The sequence below is a fragment of the Mustela nigripes genome, chromosome 3 (genome assembly GCF_022355385.1).
Source record: "Mustela nigripes isolate SB6536 chromosome 3, MUSNIG.SB6536, whole genome shotgun sequence".
Lineage (NCBI taxonomy): Eukaryota > Metazoa > Chordata > Mammalia > Carnivora > Mustelidae > Mustela > Mustela nigripes.
Window position 1 is genome coordinate 102,721,434 of NC_081559.1, and position 24,394 is coordinate 102,745,827.

The 24,394-nt window shown below is 34.3% G+C and overlaps 1 protein-coding gene and 1 pseudogene across 4 annotated transcripts in view; both read left to right on the forward strand.

The window, feature by feature from the left end:
- The window catches only part of PTPN4 (protein tyrosine phosphatase non-receptor type 4), a 216,864-nt gene extending 192,736 nt beyond the window's left edge, over nt 1-24,128 (forward strand). For 3 of the 4 annotated variants that reach the window (XM_059394458.1, XM_059394459.1, XM_059394461.1), the window contains 5 exons: nt 2,314-2,460; nt 4,504-4,632; nt 6,942-7,090; nt 9,397-9,532; nt 16,365-24,128. In XM_059394458.1, coding sequence (XP_059250441.1) covers nt 2,314-2,460; nt 4,504-4,632; nt 6,942-7,090; nt 9,397-9,532; nt 16,365-16,451 — 648 coding nt within the window. In that variant the 3' untranslated portion in view covers nt 16,452-24,128. Of the gene's footprint in view, nt 1-2,313; nt 2,461-4,503; nt 4,633-6,941; nt 7,091-9,396; nt 9,533-13,814; nt 14,098-16,364 lie in introns of those variants that run through there. The other variant, XM_059394460.1, reaches the window with a different exon arrangement.
- On the forward strand, nt 9,218-9,338 carry LOC132014683 (U4 spliceosomal RNA; annotated as a pseudogene).
- Nucleotides 24,129-24,394: the final 266 nt, after the last annotated feature.

The window sequence follows — 24,394 nt, forward strand, 5'->3', positions numbered from 1 at the left end:
TCAACTGCTCATGCCCTTACACATCCAGGTTGTTTTGAAACAGATCCATGATTCATATCATTTATCTATAAAGACTTCACCTACTCACTCTTGATGTAACAGATTTTAGATGTATCAAAATATAAATGTTTAAAAAAAATGGAATCATGTAAGTACCTGGAGGAAATCTATGAGAATGGCTTAAAATCCCAGAAAGGGAAAGACTTTCAACTCTTGTCTAAACTCACAAAAAGAAAAATGCAAATCAAAATTGGAAGGAATTGCTATTTTTCACCTCTTAGACTTGAAATAATCAAAGAGTGTAACAATATCATTTACAAGTGTGTTTCCTTTATCTGAAATCTTGGGGTCAAATATACTTTAGGATTCAGAATCTTTTTTTTTTTTTTTTTAAAGATTTTTCAGCAGCTATACCATAGCCTGTAATAAGTAACATCCCTAGCAGACTATGAGACATTAACCTGTAATCTGTGTATTGAAACTCAATAGCAAACTGTTTATACTCCATAAAGACTATAAGTAGCCTTAGATTAGTCAGATACTGCTGTCAGATGGTCCAGATTAGGTCAGGTGTACCCAAAACAGGCCAAACTTACACTTCAGAGTACAAGGAGTGTGGATGAGAGAATATCAGTATATTAAGGAGACTATCAGGGAATAAGCATTCCTCATACATTGTTGGTGGAAGTATAAATAGGTACAGCCTCTTCAGAGAGGTAACTAACAAAAATGTTAAGTTTACAGAAATATTCAGTGCAGCTTTGTTTATGGTAGCAAATAGATTACCAGCAACTTAAGTGTTCATTAGATAAATTATGGAATACACAGAGCCATGAAAAAATAAAATTTTAGGGGCATCTGGGTGGCACAGTGGGTTAAGCCTCTGCCTTCAGCTCAGGTCGTGATCTCAGGGTCCTGGAATCGAGCCCCACATCGGGCGCTCTGCTCAGCAGGGAGCCTGCTTCCCCCTCTCTCTCTGCCTGCCTCTCTACCTACTTGTGATCTCTGTCAAATAAATAGATAAATAATAAAAATAAAATAAAAATAAAATTTATGTACTTTAAAATAAAATTTAAAATAAAATTTTTAAAATTTTTAAAAATAAAATTTTATGTACTAATGTGATATCTCAAAGATAAGGCATAAAAAGAGAAACAAGGTGCAGAACAACATTATAAGCTACTTTTTATGTTTTACAGAAAACAGTTTTGCATTTACATTTGTGTGCTATATAGAGAGTATCTCTGAAAGGAAATACTAGAAATTAGAAAAAAAGGATTGCTTTCCTAGGTGTGAACTGGAGGCTGGGAATAGGAAGGAAGAACTTTTTACCTGTTCACTCTTTAGTATTCTTCTAGTGCCATGGTGCATGTGTCATCTTACTTCTTTATTCATTAAGTCTCAAAATGTAGTAGGATGATGACTCATCTCTTTCTGAAAATAATGAATTTAAAATACTTCTTTGATATTTTTACGTGTATTATATATATGTAAAATCTGAACTAAATCAAAAGGCAGAAATTTTGCTCCTTGCAAATTTTACCAATAAGGTGTTTAGAAACAAGTATTTTTATTTCTGTACCAAGTCTCTGCCTTTAAAAGAGGGTTTTCTTTTTTCTCAAGATTTCATTTATTTATTTGACAGAGAAATCACAAGTAGGCAGAGAGGCAGACAGAGAGAGGAGAGGGGGAAGCAGGCTCTTTGACAAGCAGAGAGCCCAATGCAGGGCTCAATCCTGGGACCCTGGGATCATGACTTGAGCCATACATAGGCAGAGGCTTTAACCCACTGAGCTACCCAGGCACCCTAAAAGAGGGTTTTCTATAAAACTGCTCTTAAACCTCTAAGGGTGCTTTGGAAAAAAATAAAAGATAAATATATATAATACTGAGAAATTTCTTCTACAGATAAATTATTAATAAAGATAGTGGGGGGTTTGTTCTTTTTCAAATTTAATTTAAATTCTAGTTAACATATAGTATAATATTGGCTTCAGCAGTAGAATTTAGTGATTCATCACTTACGTGCAGCACAACAGTGCTCATTGTAACAAGGGCCCTCCTTAATACCCATCACTCATTTAGCCTCTCCCCCCCACCTCCCTCCATCAACCCTCGGTTCTCTATCATTAAGAGTCTCTTATGGTTTGTTTCCCTCTTTTGTCTTTTTAGGTAAAGGCTTATTTTACTGACTTTGCAGTTTATTGAGATTAGTTATATTCAGTTATTATTTGGTGGATGACTTTCATATACTTGATCAAGGCAAAAAATAAAAATGAAAACACTTGAGTTCTGTGTCCTTTGCTTTTTTAGATGGAAATCCCTTCTTCTAGCATTATAAATCAGTATATTGCTTGTCAAGGGCCATTACCACACACCTGTACAGATTTTTGGCAGATGACTTGGGAACAAGGCTCCTCTATGGTTGTAATGTTGACCACACAAGTTGAACGTGGCAGAGTAAGTCATACTTAAATCTTACACATTGCTTGGCTTTTTTTCTTTTCTTTCCTTCTTTTTTTTTTTTTTTCTTGGACTTTTTTTCAACTTACATTGTATATATGGTCAAAATATTCACATTGATTTAGTCTTTTTTGTAACCTTTAAACTTTCTTGTGGTATTATTAAAATCATAGTGACTAACACATAATGATTGTGATATGTAAGTGTTAGCCACTATTACTATCAGTTATCTAAATGAATTAGTATGTATTTGATTAGGGATTTGTATGTAAATATATAAAGAACTCCTACAGCTTAGCAATGAAATGATAAATACCCAATTTAATTACTGGCCAGACATTCTGAGTAGATGTCTCTAAAAAGAAGATATTTATTTATTCATTTATTCATTTACTCATTCATTTATTTAAGAAGATATTTAAATGTCCAGTAACGTCATGAAAGATGCTCAGCATCGTTAGTCACCAGGGAAATACAAAATCAAAACCACAAAGAGAGGGACGCTTGGGTGGCTCAGCATCTGTCTGCCTTTGGCTCAGGTCATGATCCCCAGATTCTGGGATCTAGTCCTGCGTCTGGCTCCTTGCTCAGCAGGGAGCCTGCTTCTCCCTCTCCCTCTGCCTGCTGCTCCTCCTGCTTGTGCTGGGTCTCTTTCTGTCTCTGTGACAAATACATAAATAAAATCTTAAACACACACACACACAAAGAGGTCATGCTTCCTATCCAGTAGGATGGCTAAAATAAAAATGATAGATAATATGGACATTAGGGAGGGTATATGCTATGTTGAGTGCTATGAAGTGTGTAAGCCTGATGATTCACAGACCTGCACCCCTGGGGCTAATAATACATTATATGTTAATTTAAAAAAATAAAAAATGAGCACTCACCTTACCAAAAAAAAATGTTTTAGAGGTGGGAGGTGGTTTAAAAATAAATAACAATTTAAGTTAAAAAAAAAAAAAAGATTGGTAATACTAAGTGTTTTCAGTGATGTGGAGAAAATGGAACCTCCTATACTGCTGGTAGATTTGTAAAATGATGCAGCCACTTTGGAAAATAGTGTCATTTCCTCAAAAGGTTAAACTATGGAGTTAATAACTTAGTAGTTTTCACTCCTTGATATACCCAGGAGAAAAGAAAACATATGTCTACACAAAAACTTGTATATAGACGTTCATAGCAGCATTATTCATGATCGCCAAAGGTGGAAACAACCCAAATATAACAAATAAAATGTGAGGTAATCACATAGTTGTATATTATTTGATAGTAAAAGAAATGAAGAAATGGTACATGCTACAACATGGGTGAACCTTAGAGAACATTTTTGCTAAGTGAACAAAGACAGTCATCAAAGACCACACACTATGTGATTCCATTATCTGAAATGTCCAGATTAGACAAATTCATAGAGGACAGAAAACAGATTAATACTTGCCTAGGTTCAGAGTAAAAGAAGGGGTTGGGATAGAGGAACACACAGTGATTGTTAGTGGGTATGGGACTTCTTTGGGGAGTGAAAAGTGTTCTAAAAGTGCCTGTGTTGAAGGTTGCACAGTTCTAAAAACAGTTGAATTGTGTGCTTTAAGTGAGAAAAGTATATGGTATTTGAACTGTATGACAGTAAAACTTTTTTTTAAAAATATCCTAATTATGGAAATAAATAGATAGGCATTTGAATTAGAAATTCTTTCTCATTTTTACTTAAATCTAAAAATTAATCAGATTTAGTTCATTATTTTGCCACTCACATAGTAGTATATATTCAGGCAGGCATTAATCAAGAATGATAAAACATTGGGTGAAAATTTGTCATTAACAGGCTATATGCAGTCTCAAAATATATCCAAGCAGATTATTATTAAAAAGAGAAAAAATGAAAAATTTTAATAGTTGGCAGATCTAGGTGCAGGATATATGAGGATTCATCAAATTATTCTTACAACTTTTCTGTAGGCTTGAAAGTTTTTAAAAACTAAAGCATTTTAAAATTGGAGAACGTAAATTATATATTTTTCTTAAATCTATTGATGTCAGGTAAAGTGTCACCAGTATTGGCCAGAACCCACAGAAAGTTCATCCTATGGATGCTATCAAGTTACCTGCCACTCAGAAGAAGGAAACACAGCATATATCTTCAGGAAGATGACACTGTTTAACCAAGAGGTAGGAAGGCAGGATATCCACTCAGTGGAACGGTTATGTTCAAGGTAAAAACTTTGAAAGCTGAAAATGTTTTGAGTCCTGGTTACTAGGAAATAATATTTAAAATTATTGAATTTGCTTCATTGGAACACTTTGGAATCTTATGAGGTATATTCTACTATATTAAATGTATTTTCAGTTTCTCCAGATAAATATGGTCAGTAAAAAAAGTCTAGTAAATAATACTTATAACTCTTCTTATTTTGGCTATTCATAAAAGCTATGCCAGGGTTTTGTTTGATTTCTTCCTGCCAGTAATATCAATAAAGTATTTGAGTACGTCTGTGGAAATACAAAGAATAATTGAGCGTTATCAAATTATTGTCCTTTTTGTATAAGGGTAAAGGAGTGCAATCTCACAGTCTCCCCAGTATTAAGAAGGAAATGATTGTAGGCACAATCCTCTGACAGCAGATTATAGCTTTGTAATTGCTAATTTCTACTGCCACCTGAGTCACTCCTCTTTGGCTTCCAAATCCAGAGCCAGAAATAGAAACTGATTAGTAAATGATGACTTAGTAACTCAGTTGAAAGATGAGTGAAGAGCATGGCATGTTGCCAGTCTTGTCAGGCTGTTAAAGATAGTACATTCCACTTTCACTGCTTGCAGCTACATATTTCCCTGTAGTCACCTTTGGTTTTGAAGGGGGTTAGAGGAAGAAAAAGTAATTGCTAAAGAAGAGCAAATAGCACACACTTTGAATACCCATGCCTGTGGGTAGCCTTTGGAAATGAAAGCTTCATATTCCCCTCCCCATCCCACTCCACTTCCCTGAGTATGAGTAAAGGAGCCCAGCAAGACAGAGCTTTACTGACCCAAAGGGAGGGAGTCAGAAGTTGTGGAGATTTATGATAAAGGAATCTGGCATTGAATAAAGCAAAGTTACAAAAAATAAAAAATTAAATTTCCAAAATCTTAAGAACTAGAGATTCCATCAGAATGGATTTAGGGCTTGTGTAGCTAGCTCATGGTCCAGTGTAACAAGATAAGTCAATAAGACATTTCTTCATTTTCCCAAATGGGTATCAAAGGCTGTATATTGGCCCTAGAAAATAATATTTATATCTTCAGTGTAATTTCTTTATGCTCCAATAGGTTACCCATGGCAGTTTATAAACTTACAGTGGCTTTTCTTTGCAAACGCTAAGTACTTTGCAAACTATGCCAAGACACAAATTAATTTTTAAAGTTTGAGACAAATACAGTTGGGAATATACATTTCTTTACATACCAAATACATATATACATGGATGGATGGACAGACAGACATACCCCAGAACATAATAAATATCCATTTAACATTACCCAGTCTTACAATTATTGATACCATTAATTTCTTTTGTTAACAGTAATAATCAAAGGCAGTCTGTATTAGATACCTTCAATTCACTTACTCAGGATTCTGAAAAATTAGTCATCAAGTTGTACTGAGTCTCTTTAGGAATTCATTCATTAGTCCTTTTCTTAATTACTTTGTACTTTAATGGTCTTTTCTGAAAGCCTCCTTCAATGTAAATGACAGTAACCAGATTTCATAGTGTTGAAATCTGAGACTATGATTCCAAACACTCTGAATTAGGTGATTCAGAGATCCTTTCGTAGAATCCTTTCAACATAACACTATTCCTGTGATGTATAGATGTTATTTTGTTTTTCAGTTGAAGAAAATAAGGCTCTGAAATATTAAGTGCCTTAACCAGCTGAGTCAATATTTAAACCAAGATGTATGCATTCAATAATACCTTACTCTATTTTACTGATTCTTGGCTCCCAAAAAATAATTAAGCCTTGATTTGACTTTGTGTTTTTGTGAGCTCCAGTTTTTAATCTACATTTATTTTGAGATTTTATTTTCTTAATCTTCATTATTTCAGGTACTTTTTAGAATTAGCCCAACTTTGCTTGTTGTTAAATTTTCCCTACAATTTTGCTCACCTAACACTTTTTTAGTTTATTCTTTAAACATTTCTCTGTATCTTAACTTGTTTTTGCCTGTTTATTTCCTTCTCATCTGAAAAATACAAATGCAGAGATTGAGTTGTAAGAAGAGTAGTGATACGAGTAGCTGACAATTAATAGACACAACTGTTTCTGTAAAATAGTTTCTTTCTTTTTCATTGAAATTTTGGGTTTTATTAAAGTTATACATTACTTTTGGGGGGTACTGGGAATAGTTTCTTTTGCTTTTCTTCTAAAATTAAAGACATGAATATTTATATTTTAAAGATAATTCATAAGTTAGGGTGTATAATTTTTCATTTACACTTAGAAAAATGAGAGTCGTCAACTCACTCAGATTCAGTACATAGCCTGGCCTGACCATGGAGTTCCTGATGATTCAAGTGACTTTCTGGATTTTGTTTGTCATGTACGAAATAAGAGGGCTGGCAAGGAAGAACCTATTGTTGTTCATTGCAGGTATGCTATTTTCTCTTTTATGGTTGAATAGTTGACCTGATAAGTCACTTTTAAAAGGGAATGGGTATTTTATTTTGCCCTTAACTTCTGATCCTCACTGTGGTAGTTAGAGGGAACCCAAAGCTATGATCTGAAGCTAGAAAGCTAAGGGTATGTTCCAACAAGTGATTGTCAGAATCTTTATCATAAAAAGTAAAAATAATACTTCATTGACTGATTCTTAGAAGCTTTTCTAAGTTTTAAGTTTTTCTGAGTTTAACATCTCAGACACTGGGTGTCTTACAATGGATGGTAGCTTAGATTTGATGAAGTCCAATATTTAGGCATTCATTTGCAGCCCAAGGTTTAGATTTCCTCCTCACAGTGTACTACTCCAACCCACGCTGTGGCCCATCCCAGGACATTTGTTAAGTCCTCTCCTCTCTCAGACTGGCCACTCCCAAGAGCTCCAGGTGAACAGCGGTAGGCCGTCCTTTCTACCGTCCTTTCTTCCTTTCATACTCTACCTTCTAAACAGCTGGATACAGTGACTCCAGCCTTCACTCCTATAACCCAGATTGGAAAACTGAAATTATCCTTAATTCTAGCTGCCTGTGTTATTAGAGTGATTTATTCAGAAGCTGTATTGATGCCTCTGAATAAATAAAGGTATCTCCTCATCCTTAAACTTCCCAGCACTTTTTTAACAGCAGTCTTTTAGATCATCAAAACAGATTGTAGACCAAATATCTGAGAGGTAGGGGCGCCTGGGTGGTTCAGTGGGTTAAGCCCCTCTGCCTTTGGCTCTGGTCATGATCTCAGGGTCCTGGGATCGATCCCCACATCCGGCTCTCTGCTCCCCCACTGCCTGCCTCTCTGCCTATTTGTGATCTCTCTCTCTCTCTTTCTCTTAATAAATAAATAAATAAAATCTTTAAAAAAAAAAATGTCTGAGAGGCAACAAGCGGGATTGATTAACACATTTGGCCATTTATTATTCTAAGTTCCCAACAGCTGCTATAGCTATTTTGTTCACAGAGAATACTTCAAAAAGTTGTTCTTGACTATCCCATTATAAAATTTAATAAAAATTAGATTTGCTTTTAAAAACTGATTTGAGGGGCACCTGGGTGGCTCAGGGGGTTGAGCCACTGCCTTCGGCTCAGGTCATGATCTCGGGGTCCCGGGATCGAGTCCCGCATCAGGCTCGCTGCTCGGCGGGGAGCCTGCTTCCTCCTCTCTCTCTCTGCCTGCCTCTCTGCCTACTTGTGATCTCTCTCTGTCAAATAAATAAATAAAATCTTTAAAAAAAAAAACTGATTTGAATGTGGAAAATACTGTCTTTTGTACATTTGTTAATGATTTATTATTGTAATTTTATTATTTTGCCTTTTTTTTTTAAATTTTGCATATTTGTCAAGGGGAGAGAGAAAGCACAAGCAAGGGGAGCAGCAGGTAGAGGGAGAAGTGGGCTCTCTTCTGAGCAAGGACCCTGGGATCATGACCTGAGCCAAAGGCAGATGCTTAACCAACTGCGCCACCCAAGCGTCCTGAATTTTATTTTCTTTTTAAGATTTTCTTTATTTGAGAGAGAGAGTGCAAGCAGGGGGAGGGGCAGAGGGACAAGCAGAATCCCCACAGAGTGGGGAGCTGGATGTGGTGCTCCATCCAAGGACCCTGAGATCATAACCAGAGCCAAAGGCAACCACTTATGACTGAGCCACCCAGGTGTCCTGTTATTTTGTATTTTAAAGGGAGGCTGCTCCAGTAAACATATATACCTTGTTCAGATTTTTAAAACTGAAATGTAATTTTACAGTAACATTTTTACAACTAAAGTGGGGAAGGGGTAGATACAAACCATTTAATCTGTATTAAGTATGAAATGTATTTCAATTTCACAAAGTATTTTTTAGTTGGCTTTCTACTTTATAATATAAAACTTTAAATTAAAATCATATTAATAGGGTACCTGGGTGGCTCAGTGGGTTAAGCCTCTGCCTTCTGCTCAGGTCATGATCTCAGGGTCCTGGGATGGAGCCCTGCATTGGGCTGTCTGCTCAGCAGGGAGCCTGCTTCCCACCTCTCTGCCTAATTGTGATCTCTGTCAAATAAACAAATGGAGTCTTTAAAAAAAATAAAATAATAAGCTTTGCGCCATGGCAGTATCGTAGCCAATGAGGTTTATTCAAGGCACAATTATTGCTAATTTAAAAAAATCAAGTAATTCTTCTGTTGTATCTCAGTACTTTAATGTACAGCACAAAAGCCACAAGAAGTTTAACAGAATAGTATCAATGAGACTGCCCCTTACTTGTCTTTTTTAGTGCTGGAATTGGAAGAACAGGGGTTCTTATTACTATGGAAACAGCCATGTGTCTCATTGAATGCAATCAACCAGTTTATCCACTAGACATTGTAAGAACAATGAGAGATCAACGAGCCATGATGATCCAGACACCTGTAAGTATTGTACTTCATGTACATATGTGTATTCTCAACATGATGATTTTTGTTATCAGTGTATATGGCAAACCGTATTTTTTTCTTTTTAATTCCCTGACAGGAGCCAATAATCCCTAGCACAGGAGTTGGCGAATACTGCCTGTAAGCCAAATCTGGCTTGCTACTTGTTTTTGTAAATAAAGTTTTATTAGAATACAGCCATGCCCATTTGTTTACATATTGTCTGTGAATGCTCTCACACTAAAATACCAGAGTTGAAAAGTTGTAACAGGCACCATATGATTCGCAAAGCCCAAAATATTTACTAACTGGTCTTTTACAGAAACTGTTTGCCAGCACCACCTTATCATATTAATTCTTGAGTGCTTATCAGGTACAGGGGAGCTTTCCATCTGTTTGTTAGTCAGGTGGGGTGGGATGCCAAGAACAATAGCATCTCTGAACTGGAAATCCTGGTAGACCTGTTCTTGATGAAAACCGCTGTGGTGAAATCACCTTCTTTTTTAATGTAAGAACTTGAGCTGCAACAACAACAACAACAAAAGTCATGAAAGTTAAGCTATTAGTTTATTGTATTCTACATAGACTCTGAATTACATTCCAGGAATCAAAAGGGGAATCATGAAATTTTAACCTTAAGATTATATTTTATATTAAACCATCGTGAAATGTTAGCATTGTTGGTGGCACTAAGGTTACTGAAGTGAATTAACCTATGTGATCTAAGAAATGCCTTTCATTTGGTTTGGGTTTTTTTGGCTTTTAACTATAGAAAATTTCAAACATACACAAGAGTAGATAATAAATAAAATAGAACACTATGTTGAATACTGAGACCCAACAACATGTGCCATATTGTTTCACCTACTCTCCTGGTATTTGAAACAAATCCTAGACATCAGATCATTCTGTCTATAAATATTTCAGAGTGTATCTTCTAAACAAAATCGTAATACCATTATCACATATAAGTATAATTAACAATAATTTCTTAATGTTATCAAATAACCTGTAGTCAAATTTCTATTTGTCTCTTATAAATTAGGTCTTTTTAAATTTTAGAACAGCTTTATTGAAATATAAGTCCCATACCACAAAATTCTCCCTTTTAAAGTGTACAATTCATTTGTTTTTAGTATATCACAGAGTTTTGCAGTCATCACTGCTTGTATTAGAGCATTTCATCACCTCAAAAAGAAACCCCATACCTGTTTTCCCTGATACAGTCTTCACCCTCCCCTCCACCCAGCCCTAAGGCAACCACTAATCTATTTTCTGTCTCTATAGGTTTACCTGTTCTCGACCTTTCATATGCATGAAATCGTACAGCTTGGTCTTCTGTGTAATTGGCTTCTTTAATTAACATAATATTTAAAGATCCATTCTGTAGCATGAATCAGTATTTCATTTCTCTCTCTTTTTTTGGGTGGGTTGCTACATTATACTCCATTGTATGAATATATTGTATTTTATTTATCCATTCATCTGTTCATGGACATTTCAATCATTTCAACTCCTTTGTTATTATGAATAATGGTACTATAAACATTTGTGTATATGTTTCTATGTGAATATGTTTTCATTTTTCTTGGGTGTCAACACGTTACTATCTTTTTTTTTTTTACTTAATTAATTTCTACACCAACATGGGTCTTAAACTCATAACCCAGAGATAAGAGTCACATGTTCCACTGACTGAGCCAGCCAGGCACCCTGTCTTTTTTCTACTTTAGCCGTCCTACTAAACGTAAAGTTGTATCTTATTATGGTTTTGATTTGCTTTTCCCTAATAGCTAATGATCTCAAGCATTTTTTCATGTGTTTTTGTCCATTCATCTGTATATCTTTTGAGAATTGTCTAAATATTGTGCCCTTCCATTTTATTTTTTTTAAAGATTTTATTTTTACATAATCTCTGTACCCATCGTGGGGCTCAGACTTACAAACTCTAAGAACAGCAGTTATACGCTCTACCAGCTAAGCCAGCCAGCTGCCCCTTGCCTTTTATTCAGTTCAGTTTTTTTGTCATTTTATTGACCTGTAAGACTTCTTTATATTGTCTTCTTTATGTTCTCTGAATGAAAGTGTTTTGTAGATCTTTATTTTGCAAATATTTTCTTCCATGCTCTTTCACTTTCTTGATTATATCATTTGTAGCACAGAAGTTTTTTTTAACTTTGATGAAGTCTAGTTTATATATTTTTTTAATCACATATGTTTTTGGTGTCCTATCTAAGAAGTCATTGCCTAAACTGAAAGTCTCAAAGGTTTATTCCTCTGTTTTCTTCCAAGAGTTCTATAGTCTCACTGTCAAATACATATATCTGATTTATTTTGAGTTAATTTTTACATATAGTTTGAGGTAGGGTTCCAAGTCTATTCTTCTCCATGTGGATATCCAGTTGTCTTGGCTCTATTTGTTGAAAAAGGCCATTCTGTCTTGTCTCTGTGCGCCTTGTCAAAAATCTGTTGACCACAGATGTAAGGCTTTATTTCTATACTTTCAGCTCTTCCATTGATTTGTATTTGTATGCCTTTTCTAATGCTAGTATCATACGGTCTTGATTACTGTAGTTTTGTAATAAAATTTAAGTCAAGAAATGTGATTATCCCAACTCTGTTCCTCTTTTTTAAGACTGTTTTGGCTATTCAGAGTCCCTTGCATTTCCATATAAATTTTAGAATTAGTTTGTTTTCTCTGCAAGAAAAGCAAGATACGGATTGCATTAAATCTACCTCTCTATTTTGGAGAGTGTTTCCATCTTAATGATATTTCGTCTTCTAATCCAAGAACACAAATTTTCTTTTCATATATTTATGTCTTCTTTAATTTTTTTGAGTGATGTATTATAGTTTTCAGTGTGCAAGTCTTGTACTTCTTTTGACAAATTTATTCTTAAGTTTTGTCTTTTTGGTGCTATTTTAAGGGAAAATGTTTTTGCTTATTTGTGGAGTATACATTGCTTGGGTATACAAATAAAATTGATTTTGTGTGTTGATCATGTGTCCTGAAGCCTTTCTGAAATCATTTAACTCTAAAAGTTTTTTATGTGTGGAAATGGACTCCATAGGATTTTCTATATACAGTAAGTTATCTGCAAATAGAGGTAGTTTACTTTTTCCTTTCCAATTTAGATCCCTTTCTTTTCTTTTTCTTTTTTTCTTTTTTTTTTTTTCTCAAGTGCCTGGCTAAAACCTCCAGTACGGTGGTAAATAAAGTGGTAAAACCAGACATCCTTGTCTTATTCTTGGTCTTAGGGAGATAGCTGTCAGTTTTTCACTTACTAAGTGTCTTGTTAGGTATGTCTTTTATCAGGTTGAGGAAGTTCCCTTAGTTACAAGTTTGTTGAGTGTTTTCGTTGTGAAAATGTGTTCGGTTTTGTCAAATGCTTTTTCTTTATATATTGAAATGATCGTGTGGTTTTCATTTTCTATCAGTGTTATATATTATATTGATTTCAATGTTAAGCTAACCTGTGTTCTGGGGATAAATCTTACTTGGACATAGTGTACAATTTTTTTTATATGATGCTTGATTTGCTTTGCTAGTATTTCCTTGAGGTTTTTATATCTATATTCACACATAATGCGTTTTTAATTATAGTAAAATACACACTGTAAACCATTTTTAAGTGTACAGTTCAGTAGTGTTAAGTATATTCACGCTGTTGGGTAACCTATCTCTAGCACTTTTTCATCTTACAAAACTAAAACTCTATGTCCATTAAGCAACAACTCTCCATATCCCTCTCCTCCTAGTCCCTGTTTCTGTGAATTTGACTACTCTGAGTGCTTCATATAAGTAGATTCATACAGTTTTTGCTGTTTTGTGGCTGGCTTATCTCAGCATAATATTCTCAAGGTTGATCCATGTTGTAGCGTCTGTAAGAATTTCCTTTCTTCTAAGGCTGAAAAATACTTCATTGTGTATAGACTACATTTTGTTTATCCTTTCATCTGCCAACAGACATTTGGGTTGTTTCTGCCCTTTAGTTATTGTAAATAATGCTGCTATGATCCTGGATATATGAGTGTCTCTCTGAGATCTTGTTTTATGTGTGTGTGTGTGTGTGTGTGTGTGTGTGTGTGTATAGATAATGTATATATAGAAATTAAATTGTTGGATTATATCGTACATAACAAGTTTTTGGTTTTGTTTTTACCGTTTGTATAAAGTCAGAATTCAGATACAATTCACAAAATTTTGATTGGTTTTTATGTCTTCTAAATCTCTTTTAAGCTATCACTTCTTCCTTCATTTCTTTCTTTTTTCTTGCAGTTTATTTGATGAACAAACTGAGTATTCTCTGTATTTCCTAAAAGTGGTAAATGGATCTATAGACTTGAACAAATTAGGGGATATTCTGTTCTTTCAAGAGACACTTACGGGCACCTGGGTGGCTCAGTCAGTGAGCCTCTGCCTTTGGATCCGGTCATGATCCCAGGGTCCTGGGATCGAGCCCCACGTCGGGCTCCCTGCTCAGCAGAGAGCCTGCTTCTCCCTCTCCCTCTCCCTGCAGCTCTGCCTACTTGTGCTCTCTTCATCCCTCTGTCAAATAAATAAATAAAAATCTTCAAAAAAAAAAAAAAGAGAGAGAGAGACACTTAATGTCTGGTTGTCTTTCTTTTTATGATGTTAGTAGCCTTGGGCGGTAAGTGCCTGCATCATTAACTTATGGGGCTTGAAAAAGTGGTGATAGTCTATTATTCCCTCTATTATTAACCTTAATACTGCTTTCTTTAAAGAGAAACTTTTCATCGGCTGTTGGTTAACAGGTGGTACATACAGGCAGTACAAGAAAAGCAAGATAAACAATTAATGCTTTCCCATTATAAGTTTTTAATATAATGAGTTGGTCCACTTGCCTCTTCCAGTGGTGACCTGATAATTAGTTTGTTTTGATATTATTCTGAAATCATAGATTTAAACATATGTGATATATTTCAATCCATTGTAGTTTTGTTTTTTTTTTTTTAATGATGCCTAAACTGCCCCATTTTGGGCCAGCAGGAACCTCTTCAGCCTGGCTCCTAAGCTTTTTTGCCAAGACCCTAGCTTCTTTGCTATTAGTAAAGATATCCAGGCCCCAGCTTGTACTTTCTCCCCCCGTTTTAGAATCCATAATTTCCCCCCAAAAGTACTGGGGTTTTTTTTTTTTGAGAAATTGACCACCTTCTGAGCAGTAGGTGTTTTTATGCTGTTCGGTTGGTGTTAGAATCTGTCTGAAGAAATCTTTCATTGCCAGAGTTAAGAAAACAAACTCAGGAGTTAATACTGATGCTTCCAGTACAAATTCAGGATGACTGCATTTTTAATGGTCTACTTTACATCTTACACCCATTCATCTTTAACAAGAATCATGGTTCTCTACAATATCAGCAATGAAAGGTTTAGACTGTCAAAAATACTCATTTGTTTTATTACACGTGATATAATAGCAGTCTCAGAATAACGAAATTAACACTACTGCTACCGACAAAATAGTTACTAAAAAGAATTTTCATTTCTTTCCACTTTTTGAATATAGTCTATGAGGTATTCGTAGTGCTGTTACAAAGTGCCTTGAAATAGCTCCTTTCTGTGTGGTTATGTTGTCAACTAGATAGACACATTGATTTGTTCCATGTTATTTTAAATTTACAGAGATTTTTTAAATTAATATTCTAATTATTGAGTGTATTTATGTGGTTCCAAAATAAAATCTATAAAATAAGGAAGTATATTCAATGAAATCTTGTCCCTACCCCTCTCCTGTGCTCTATTCTGTCTGTCCCTTTATAGGAAACCACGTTTTAATGATTTGTCCTTCCTTTTGTTTTATAACATATATATTGAGACAGATAAACATTTGTATGCCCCCTTTTCTTTTATAGAGAGAATATATTGTGTGCACTTTTCTCTGCCGTGCTATTTTGACTGAACAAGATATTCTGGGGGTTGGGGGGGAGCATCTGGGTGGTTCAGTCATTTAAGCGTCTACCTTCAGCCCGGGTCATGGTCTCAGGGTCCTGGGATCAAGTCTTGGATCAGGCTCCTTGCTCAGCAGGAAATCTGCTTCTCCCTCTGCCTCCCCCCACTTGTGCTCTCTCTCAAATAAATAAATAAAATCTTTATGGGATGCCTGGGTGGCTCAGTGGGTTAAAGCCTCTGCCTTTGGCTCGGGTCATGATTCCAGAGTCCTGGGATCAAGCCCCACATTGGCTCTCTGCTCAGCAGGGAACCTGCTTCCCCCCTCTCTCTCTGCCTGCCTCTCTGCCTACTTGTGGTCTCTGTCTGTCAAATAAATAAACAAATAAATAGATCTTTAAAAAAGAAAAACAAGTATTCTGGACTTATTTTATAGTGATCCCCAGTAGACTTTTATTCCTTCCCCTCCCAGCCTTCCACCACATATTCCTCTGTGAGAATGTGGCACGCATTACTCACCCAGGCCCTTCCTGATAGCCATTTGGATTGTCCCTATCCTTCATTACTATAAATAATCTAGCAGCAGATAGGCTTATTTATGAATGTATGTTTTCAATTTCTTTTTCTTGTTTATCTTTGGATAGATTGCTAGAAGTGGGATTGCTGGGTGAAAGGTAAATTAATGTTATTTTATTAGATGCTGCCAAACTGTAGTATTGTACATCCCTACTAGCAATGTCTGAGTGTGTTGCCAACAAAATATGTTGTCAGACTTTTTTATTTTTTACCATTCTGTTGGTGAAAAATGGTATCTCTGTACAGTTTTATTTGCCTTTCTTTTATAAGCAAACAAGTGAGATGTTTTTCCTTTTTTGTTGTTTTCTCCTTTTTCTGATCAATTCTGTTCTTTCTGTTTTTCAGAGTCAATACAGATTTGTATGTGAAGCTATTTTGAAAGTTTATGAAGAAGGATTTGTTAAACCCTTAACGACATCATCAAATAAATAAGAAAACAAAAGTCTAGGACATGTGTCAGAAAACCGCTTTCTGTTATATTCACTGTGCCATAATTCTGCTTGCAGGAAATGGCATTGAGACAAAACAAATGAAGAACTAACAAAAACTGAAAACTTCAGCACTGTTGCACTTTATGTTTAAAATGTCACTCTCTCAAAATCTATAATTCCCATGTTTGAAGACTATTTCATGCTTTGCTCCGAACAAATAGTGAATAACTGAGTATGTTCAGGGTAATCTATGAAAATTGTGGTGGTGCCATGCAGTCCCCTTCTGGTAGAATTGCCACAAACAAGGCTCAGAATTCTCATCATCTCTGTTATACACCTGTATCTTGAAAGCAAAAAGAAGTAAACATCAGAAATCAGCTCTGGTGTTTCCCAGTGATTCATGTACTTATTACTGTACTGGCTACCAGATTTTTATTCTTTAAATTTTAGCAATATCATTCTCAGTATTGGCCAATACACTGCCTCTGGATGCAGCACATCTCTCCCTGTACTCCCCCTGTACTCCCCCTGCAGAGACCTGCTGTCCATGAGAAGAAAGATGGAGTTCGCTTTTCCCAGGAAATGCTGCACATTGTCCATTTACCAGCATCTTATAGAAAATATAAATCTGAATCTACTCATTTTCTTGAATTTAATAATGTAACTTATATTTATCATAAGGTTGGCTTACTCCAAATCATGTGATTTCACATACTTGTTGTAAAGGAATGCATGCATTGTGTCTTAACCCCTTAAGTGCCTTGAGACGTCTTTGTATGTCTAATGAAAAGGCACTCATTTGACCCCACTAGGAGGTATGTATGTATATTGTACATTTACATTTTTATGCATTTTGAATCAGTTCACATTTTAAAACATAGCTTCTTGTATGACAAGTTACACAGTCAAAAAAGGGTATGGAAATTCTATTTCTTACTCAGTTTTCCTGTATTTTACAACAAGAAGCAAAAGGTAATTTGTGTTCTACTGAGTGAGCACTCTGCTGCTCTTTTCCTGAGGACAAGTGTTACAGTTTAGCAGCTCAAGTCAAAAGATGCTTTATTACTCAAATTTTCTATTTATTTTATCCCTACCTTTAGAAATGACACCTAATATGCACATTAAAGTTAAGCATATTCATATTTTCAGCTAAATTATTTTTATCACTGTCTAAATTATTACTCTAAAACATTCAGTTTATTTCAGGCTTTTTCACACTGGTTTGTTGGTTAGGATACTACAAACAAGGAATGAAATATTATTGACTTATTTCTAAATGTAATCCCTTGATAATTGAAATGAGGATTTTGTTGTCATTTTTTGCATACAATTATATTACTCCAGTTTATATATACTTGTTAAGTTATAAGCATGTTAATATGGAGAGTTTTGATTGTTCAGCCTGATGGGGAGGATCTGATTCCCTTTAAGGATTTGTGTATTTTCCTCTTCAGGATTTTTAAGTCTATAGAGAGATAGAACTTCAAAATTGCCCAACTTCAGTACAATTGGAAATTTGTTCACCTATTGAAATGTCATGTTGCGTAATTATATGGATTATGGTTAAAACTGATTAATTTCCTAGTGGTTTCCAAATACTTCTATACAGTCTTGATAAAACTTGGAGTTGTATAGTTTTAGAATGCCATTTAGTATGAGGGAGGGAATGCACATTTAAAAATCTTCAGGGTAATCAAAATGATATTTCAAATATTCCAAATCCATAATAATAAATTTTAGGAAGTTAAGTCCTGACATTAATTAAAATATTTGTAAAAAAAATTAAAATATTTGTAATAATTTATTTGATATCTTAGCCAAGATTTATTTGATTTATTTGATATCTTGGCTAAGATATCAAATAAATTATTACAAATATTTTAATTTTTTAAGAGAAAAGTAACATAACCTTTATGTCAGAAATCCTCCTATCTCTGGATTTCAACAGCCAAGAAACTATAAATTAGTAAGTAATCATCTTATTTGAACATTCCATTCTCTACCAACAGATAAATATAATTTAGGCTGCTGTATGACATCATGATAAGTTGGAAAGTGAACAAGTAATATCATGTTGAGGGTCTACATAATCAAAAACTTTTGACAGTTTTTACCTGAATTAAAATCTGTTCTAACTGTATGGACAGAATACGACAACCACTGAGTAAAAAGATAAAAAGATACAGTTGTATAGATATAAACTGATAAACGTCATGGTTGGTGTGATCTTTAACTTAGAGTTCTGTTTACACTTCTGAGATAAACTCTAATAATTTGTTGGCAATGAGCACTGTTGCCTTTTTAAATCATTATTTACGGTCTTTAAATGATAAATATTAGAAGTTTAGAATTACATTTAAATTTCTCATGGATTTTTCATCTGGAAGCCACCTTCTGTCAATATTTTTATGTACAGAGGATAGATCCATTTTTAAAGACATTTATTAGGATCTTAAATTTAAATTATACTTCACAGCTTCTTAAAATGGATATGCTAATAATACTTCTGTTCACCCATCAGATAAGACTTCATCCATTACACCTAGGAATTTTTTAACCTGTTTATCAATATAAATAGGGTTCTGGGAATAATCCTAGGTTTAATATGCCAAGTAGTTCTAGATTCCATTCATATCACTGTAATAATTGTATAATAAAATGTCAGATTTCTTGTAACTACTCTCCCCCTTCTCCCATAACTCCCCTGTTTGCTCACCCCCACACACACACTCTAGAAGTCAATGCTCACAAGTGGAAATACGTATTGATGAATCAAGGGATTTTGTACATGCTAAGAAATGTTTGTGAAAACCTTTCCTCTCTGATTTAAGATGGTTTTACCATGTTCAATTTAAAAATACTTTATTGAGCATCAGATTTGTGTCAACACTGTACAAGCATGAGGAATATTTTGGAATAGACTTTACATTCACAAGAAGAATTGGTAGTATTTGTTAAACAAGTGTATCCATTCAAAATAGAGGCTGAGTAAACCGTGTAAGAAATAACTTCCTTCGTGTGGCCTGCTAGCACAAGTAGGAGGGGAAAAGGGGTTGGTTATTTTGATTAAGAGTAAAGAGAAAATGTATATATAAAAACTGAGGTCAAACTTACAAAGGTATGGTAAGCCATTAAAACACACACTTTTGTGTGTTTATATATTTACATGTTTCATAAAGGCTGATGCTAACAGGAGTAAAGGATTATTTTAAATACAGAGTCGTTTATAATCTGTTAGCACATCTGATCAGGTCTAATCACGTATTTGAGTGAGTCTCCTGTCTCTGCTAAAAATACTCTAACTTGAAAGCTGAAAGGAACTTGAATGGTTTTATCTAATCTCACCTTCTATTATTTTAGGCAATATACATGATATCACAAATTCTTGTGAATTTTTAGTCTGTTTAAGCTCAAGAATTATACTCAGGCAGTGTTTTCATTTAATAACTATGATGACCTTAGAAAATGTCACTTAATTTAGAAAATAAGTAGGCTTTAAAAGGTGATCCTAATCAGGACCCTGACTCAGTTTGCTAGTCATGCTTCCCTGATAGAACATAAGCTTTTGTAAAGTATTTAGGCTGATACACATGCAGTATGAAAACATTACGAAATGTAAATTAGAAGGCTAATTTTTAAAAGCACTTAAAACATAGAATTAGAGTTTAGAATATATGTCCACTTATCAAATAATTTATGTTCATAATGTGAACATGTAGTAGAATTAAAGCATTACTTATTTTATAATCTTATCAGGAAGAAAGAAAGAAACAAGAATTTTTAACAATGTTCTATTTAATACCTGTGTTTTGAATATTTAAGATACTCTGATAGTAAGGTTGCCAAAGTAGTTTTGAATTCATAAAAATTATTTATACCACAGTAAGGTGGGATATGTTTACATCTTTTTTATTTTGTAGTTTAGGTGAATTTACATTTAAGTCACTTAGAGTAAATACATTATGGTAAATATTTGTTGGAATAAACATCTCTTAATAATATGACATGAAAAAGATGAATTATGTCACAGCTGGCTTTTATGCCACATCAACAGAGTAACTATATTATCATTGCTTAATTCCCACATTTGCTTTAACTATCCAACCACAATTTCTGCAGTCATTTTTGTGTGTGTGTTCTTTCCTCCAAGTAAAACAGCTATGTTATTAAAACCCACTGGATTTTTCTCAAATATCAGAATTATTGATCTGCTAGCAAAGGTTTATTGGTATCTCAGTGTGATCACAACGTAAGTTACAGCAACTGTTTTATAAAGTTCTTAGTGAATAAAACATTTTGAAAGCTAACCGCTTATGGATAAATTCAGCAATTTTATAAAGAGCCCATGAAATTAATCCCTAAAATCGGGGGGGGGGGTTCAGCTTACTTTACAATGTCTACAGCTTTTAACAATTTTTTATTATATACCAATTTCATTTATTATTTTCTGACTTCATTTATTTGTAGTAGCAATTAGTACAGTAAGCCTTTCAGCATTATCAAAAACAAGTCCTGTATCGCCAGAAATTAGACATTTTAATTCATAATCTTGTGAAATTGTCCTGGGTAACCAAATAGTTATTTCTGTTTCCATTTCTAAATTTGCTGCTATTTGTTTGTATGTTTTTCTGCTGCGGTTTACTGTTGATTTCTAAAGTTTTATAGTCACTGTTATTTTTATTTTAGCAATCCAAGCTAAATGGGCAGCCATAAGTATTATCTACTGGGGTGTAATCCATTGCCTAGATATGGTTCAATGCATAAAGGAGAAAATTTTTTTTTAATTTACAAAGGGAGAGGTATTAATAATATTACAAGTTAAAGACTACAATTTTAGTTGGCAGTCCTAATGTTTAACTTCCTGAAACCTTTTAAATTTTCAAATAAAAGAATGAAAGTGTTTAAAAGCCTTGTGCTCATAGAAGTTTCAGTTAAGCACTGTAGAATTTTCCTACTTATTGTTGTGTAAATGATAGAGAAAATATTTTTCTATGAACAAGAGATTGAAACTGTTAACCTCTTTTACTTTATTGTGTAAAAAGAAAAAATATTTGTATGTCTTTCATGCTGTAAAAAAATGAATGTATCTTTGAAATATTATTTGAATTATGACTTGATTCTAAGGATACTCTTTGCTTAAAAAAGTCAGCAAGGGATTGAAGAAAAGTAAAGGAGTATATTCTACTTCATTATAAAAAATGCAATTTTAGAAGAAAAATGTAATTTTCATTATAAACAAGAGCAATCATCACTGAAGCATATTTCAAATATAATGTACATTCTTTTTCATTTCGTTTTGCTCTAGAGGAGAAAAATTTGTGCTTACTATTTTTAAGTGTAAAATAATTGCAGACTTCTGGAGTGTGGTGGAAGGGTGTTTGTATGTGAGGGTAAACATTCTGCTGCATGTGTTTACCGTGAGGGAGTGTTCTCAGGCATTGTCAGCTGTGGCAGCCACAAATGAAGACATTGTTTTAAGTGTGACTTTGGTGAAACCAGAAATCTGTGCCTCTGATTTACTACAGTAAATATGTATAGAGGCCACTGACAAATAGTTTTGCCTTTTTATATCTGTATCTTGGACAGATAAGACCACTGAGCCCAGTTCTGACTTGTAACAGTGGTGTCTTAGATGCTTAAGGATTTATTAATTCAGCTGAACAACAAAAACCCTACATTTTTAACCATCTTTTAGGCATGATTAATTTGTTCAACCATCTCTTTAAAGGGCAGTATTTATTAATTATCACTTGTTAAACGACTCCCTGAGGCCTTTATTTGACTTCTGCTTCCATCCCTCCCACTTTTTAATTAATTTCATTTTATGGTAGCCTTTTTGAAGTAAATACCCTGAACAACTATAAGGTGGTAGCTTTCTTCACAACCTATTTTTTAACTGTTGTTAAAAGATTACAATTGGGCCCCCCTCAACCCTCAGAGTTTCCAAAATTTAGTAAATATTACTTGTGATAAACTAACTGAAATGCCACCTTGCTAAATGAAATCGTCACCATAAAGTCATCAAGGAGGGTCAGCCCAGTTTACAACCTTAAACCCAAATAGGTGCTGACGTTTGATTTCCCCAGATCTATAGCCATGACTGAGCCCATTTTGCCTTTTATTTAAAAGAAGCTTTTTCCTCCTGAGTTGTGTTGCAGTTTTTTGCCTTCCAATACCAATCCAGTTCTGAAATTCTCTGGCACCCATCTTTTCCAACCCTTTGGTGAGTTCACAAGATCATCCAGTCTTTCTTGTATCCTGTAGAGTAGGTCAAATTTCAAAGCTTAAATGATTTCTTGAATTTTAAATAGTAGCACTTTATTTCATACCTACTACTGACTTAATTTATACATTAAAAATAAAATCTAGGAGTTCTGTAAATATGGAAAAAATTCTAATGGTTTAGTTTGTAGAGCTCATTGGATTGGACCCAAGTAAAATGCTTTACAGTGATGTCTTGATCTTTTGATATTTAAAAGTTAACTTGTGTGATGTTAGCTTTGCCACTTTTCTGTAATTTATTTAGTACAGTTAAGACTACCCAGTTGACTGTCATGCTGGACTCTTGAGTTTTCAGCTAGTTTCAACCAGGTTTGGTTTACAGTGATCGGTTCTGCTTTGCATTTGTTGTACATTACATGTATACTTGGATATCCATTTGTTTGGTTTTAAGTCGTAGGTAGGGGTCAAGTCAATACTGCACCACAAGTAAGTTGAAGAGGGCAAAGTCCTGACACTTTATATACATGTCAAGGGGCAGGATTTAAGACACTAGAAACAGTTTACATTAAGCTGTTTTCATTTTCTATCATTAGAATATATGTGCTTAAAAAAATAAAAACTGTCCACCCAGTGTTCTCACAGCATCAGGACATTGCAGTTACAATCCATATTGTACTCTTTTCAAATGAGAAAAGCTATCTTTATTTTCTACAGTGTAGGCTTAATTTTAGGACATAATTTACTATATACTTATCAGTGATAAAAAACTTTTAAGTAGTAGTTTTACAAATAATTATTTCTTTGTAGAGGGAGTATTAATTTGGGTTTTTTTTTTTTCTTGTAACAGGTGCTATATGTAAGTATGAAGGGCAAAAAGTCACTTAAAGTTTAGTTTATTTCATAATTAAAATATGATTTTGCATTTCTGCTGTCATTTCACGTTTGATTGTACTGAACTAGTAGCAAAATGGAATTAGCCCCTTAATCTTTTAAATTATCTTCCCCCGTTTCACAAAAATAGCTCTTTCTATATGATTTGTTTCCATAAATAAAAGAGGCAAAGAAGCTTAGGGTTCTTTAAAACGTGCAAGCTTGAATTTGGTCAGCACTGGATAATTTGGAATTCTACTCTGCATCTGTCACTACAGCTTACTGTATGCTTGAAAGGCCTTGTGTATTTGTCTTAATTTCAGTGAAAAATTAGAATTCCTGCAGTTTATTCATGTAAAAAAAATCTATGAACACTAACAGCAGACGGATAAAAATGCCAGTTTGCATTAAAACTCTTCCTGTCCTAAGAGCAATTTACGTTATGTGAAATGCTATTACACATACTTTGTTGGCCATATTTCATTTTGATTGAAAAATAGTTGTTCAGGTACAAACGTGAAAAAACTAGCTGTGACTTTTAATTGTTCAATTGCAAAATAAAGATGTGCTTTAGTAATTTAAAGTATAGGAGTCTTGAAGATTATTTTTTGTTGTTGGGCTTGTCTAACAATGGTTATATTCATTAATGGGTGATCAGAAGGAACTGAATATACTAAGTACAAAATTTATTTCTAGAATTCCTGGTTCACTGGTGCCTGTATGTGGGATGGGGGCAGGAATGGGGGATTATTAAGTAAGGAACTAAAAGGGATTTAGAGGATTAAAGGATGTCTGAGGAAATACTCCTCCTTCACTGTGACCACAGCTTGACTCCTCTCTTCTCCCAGCACT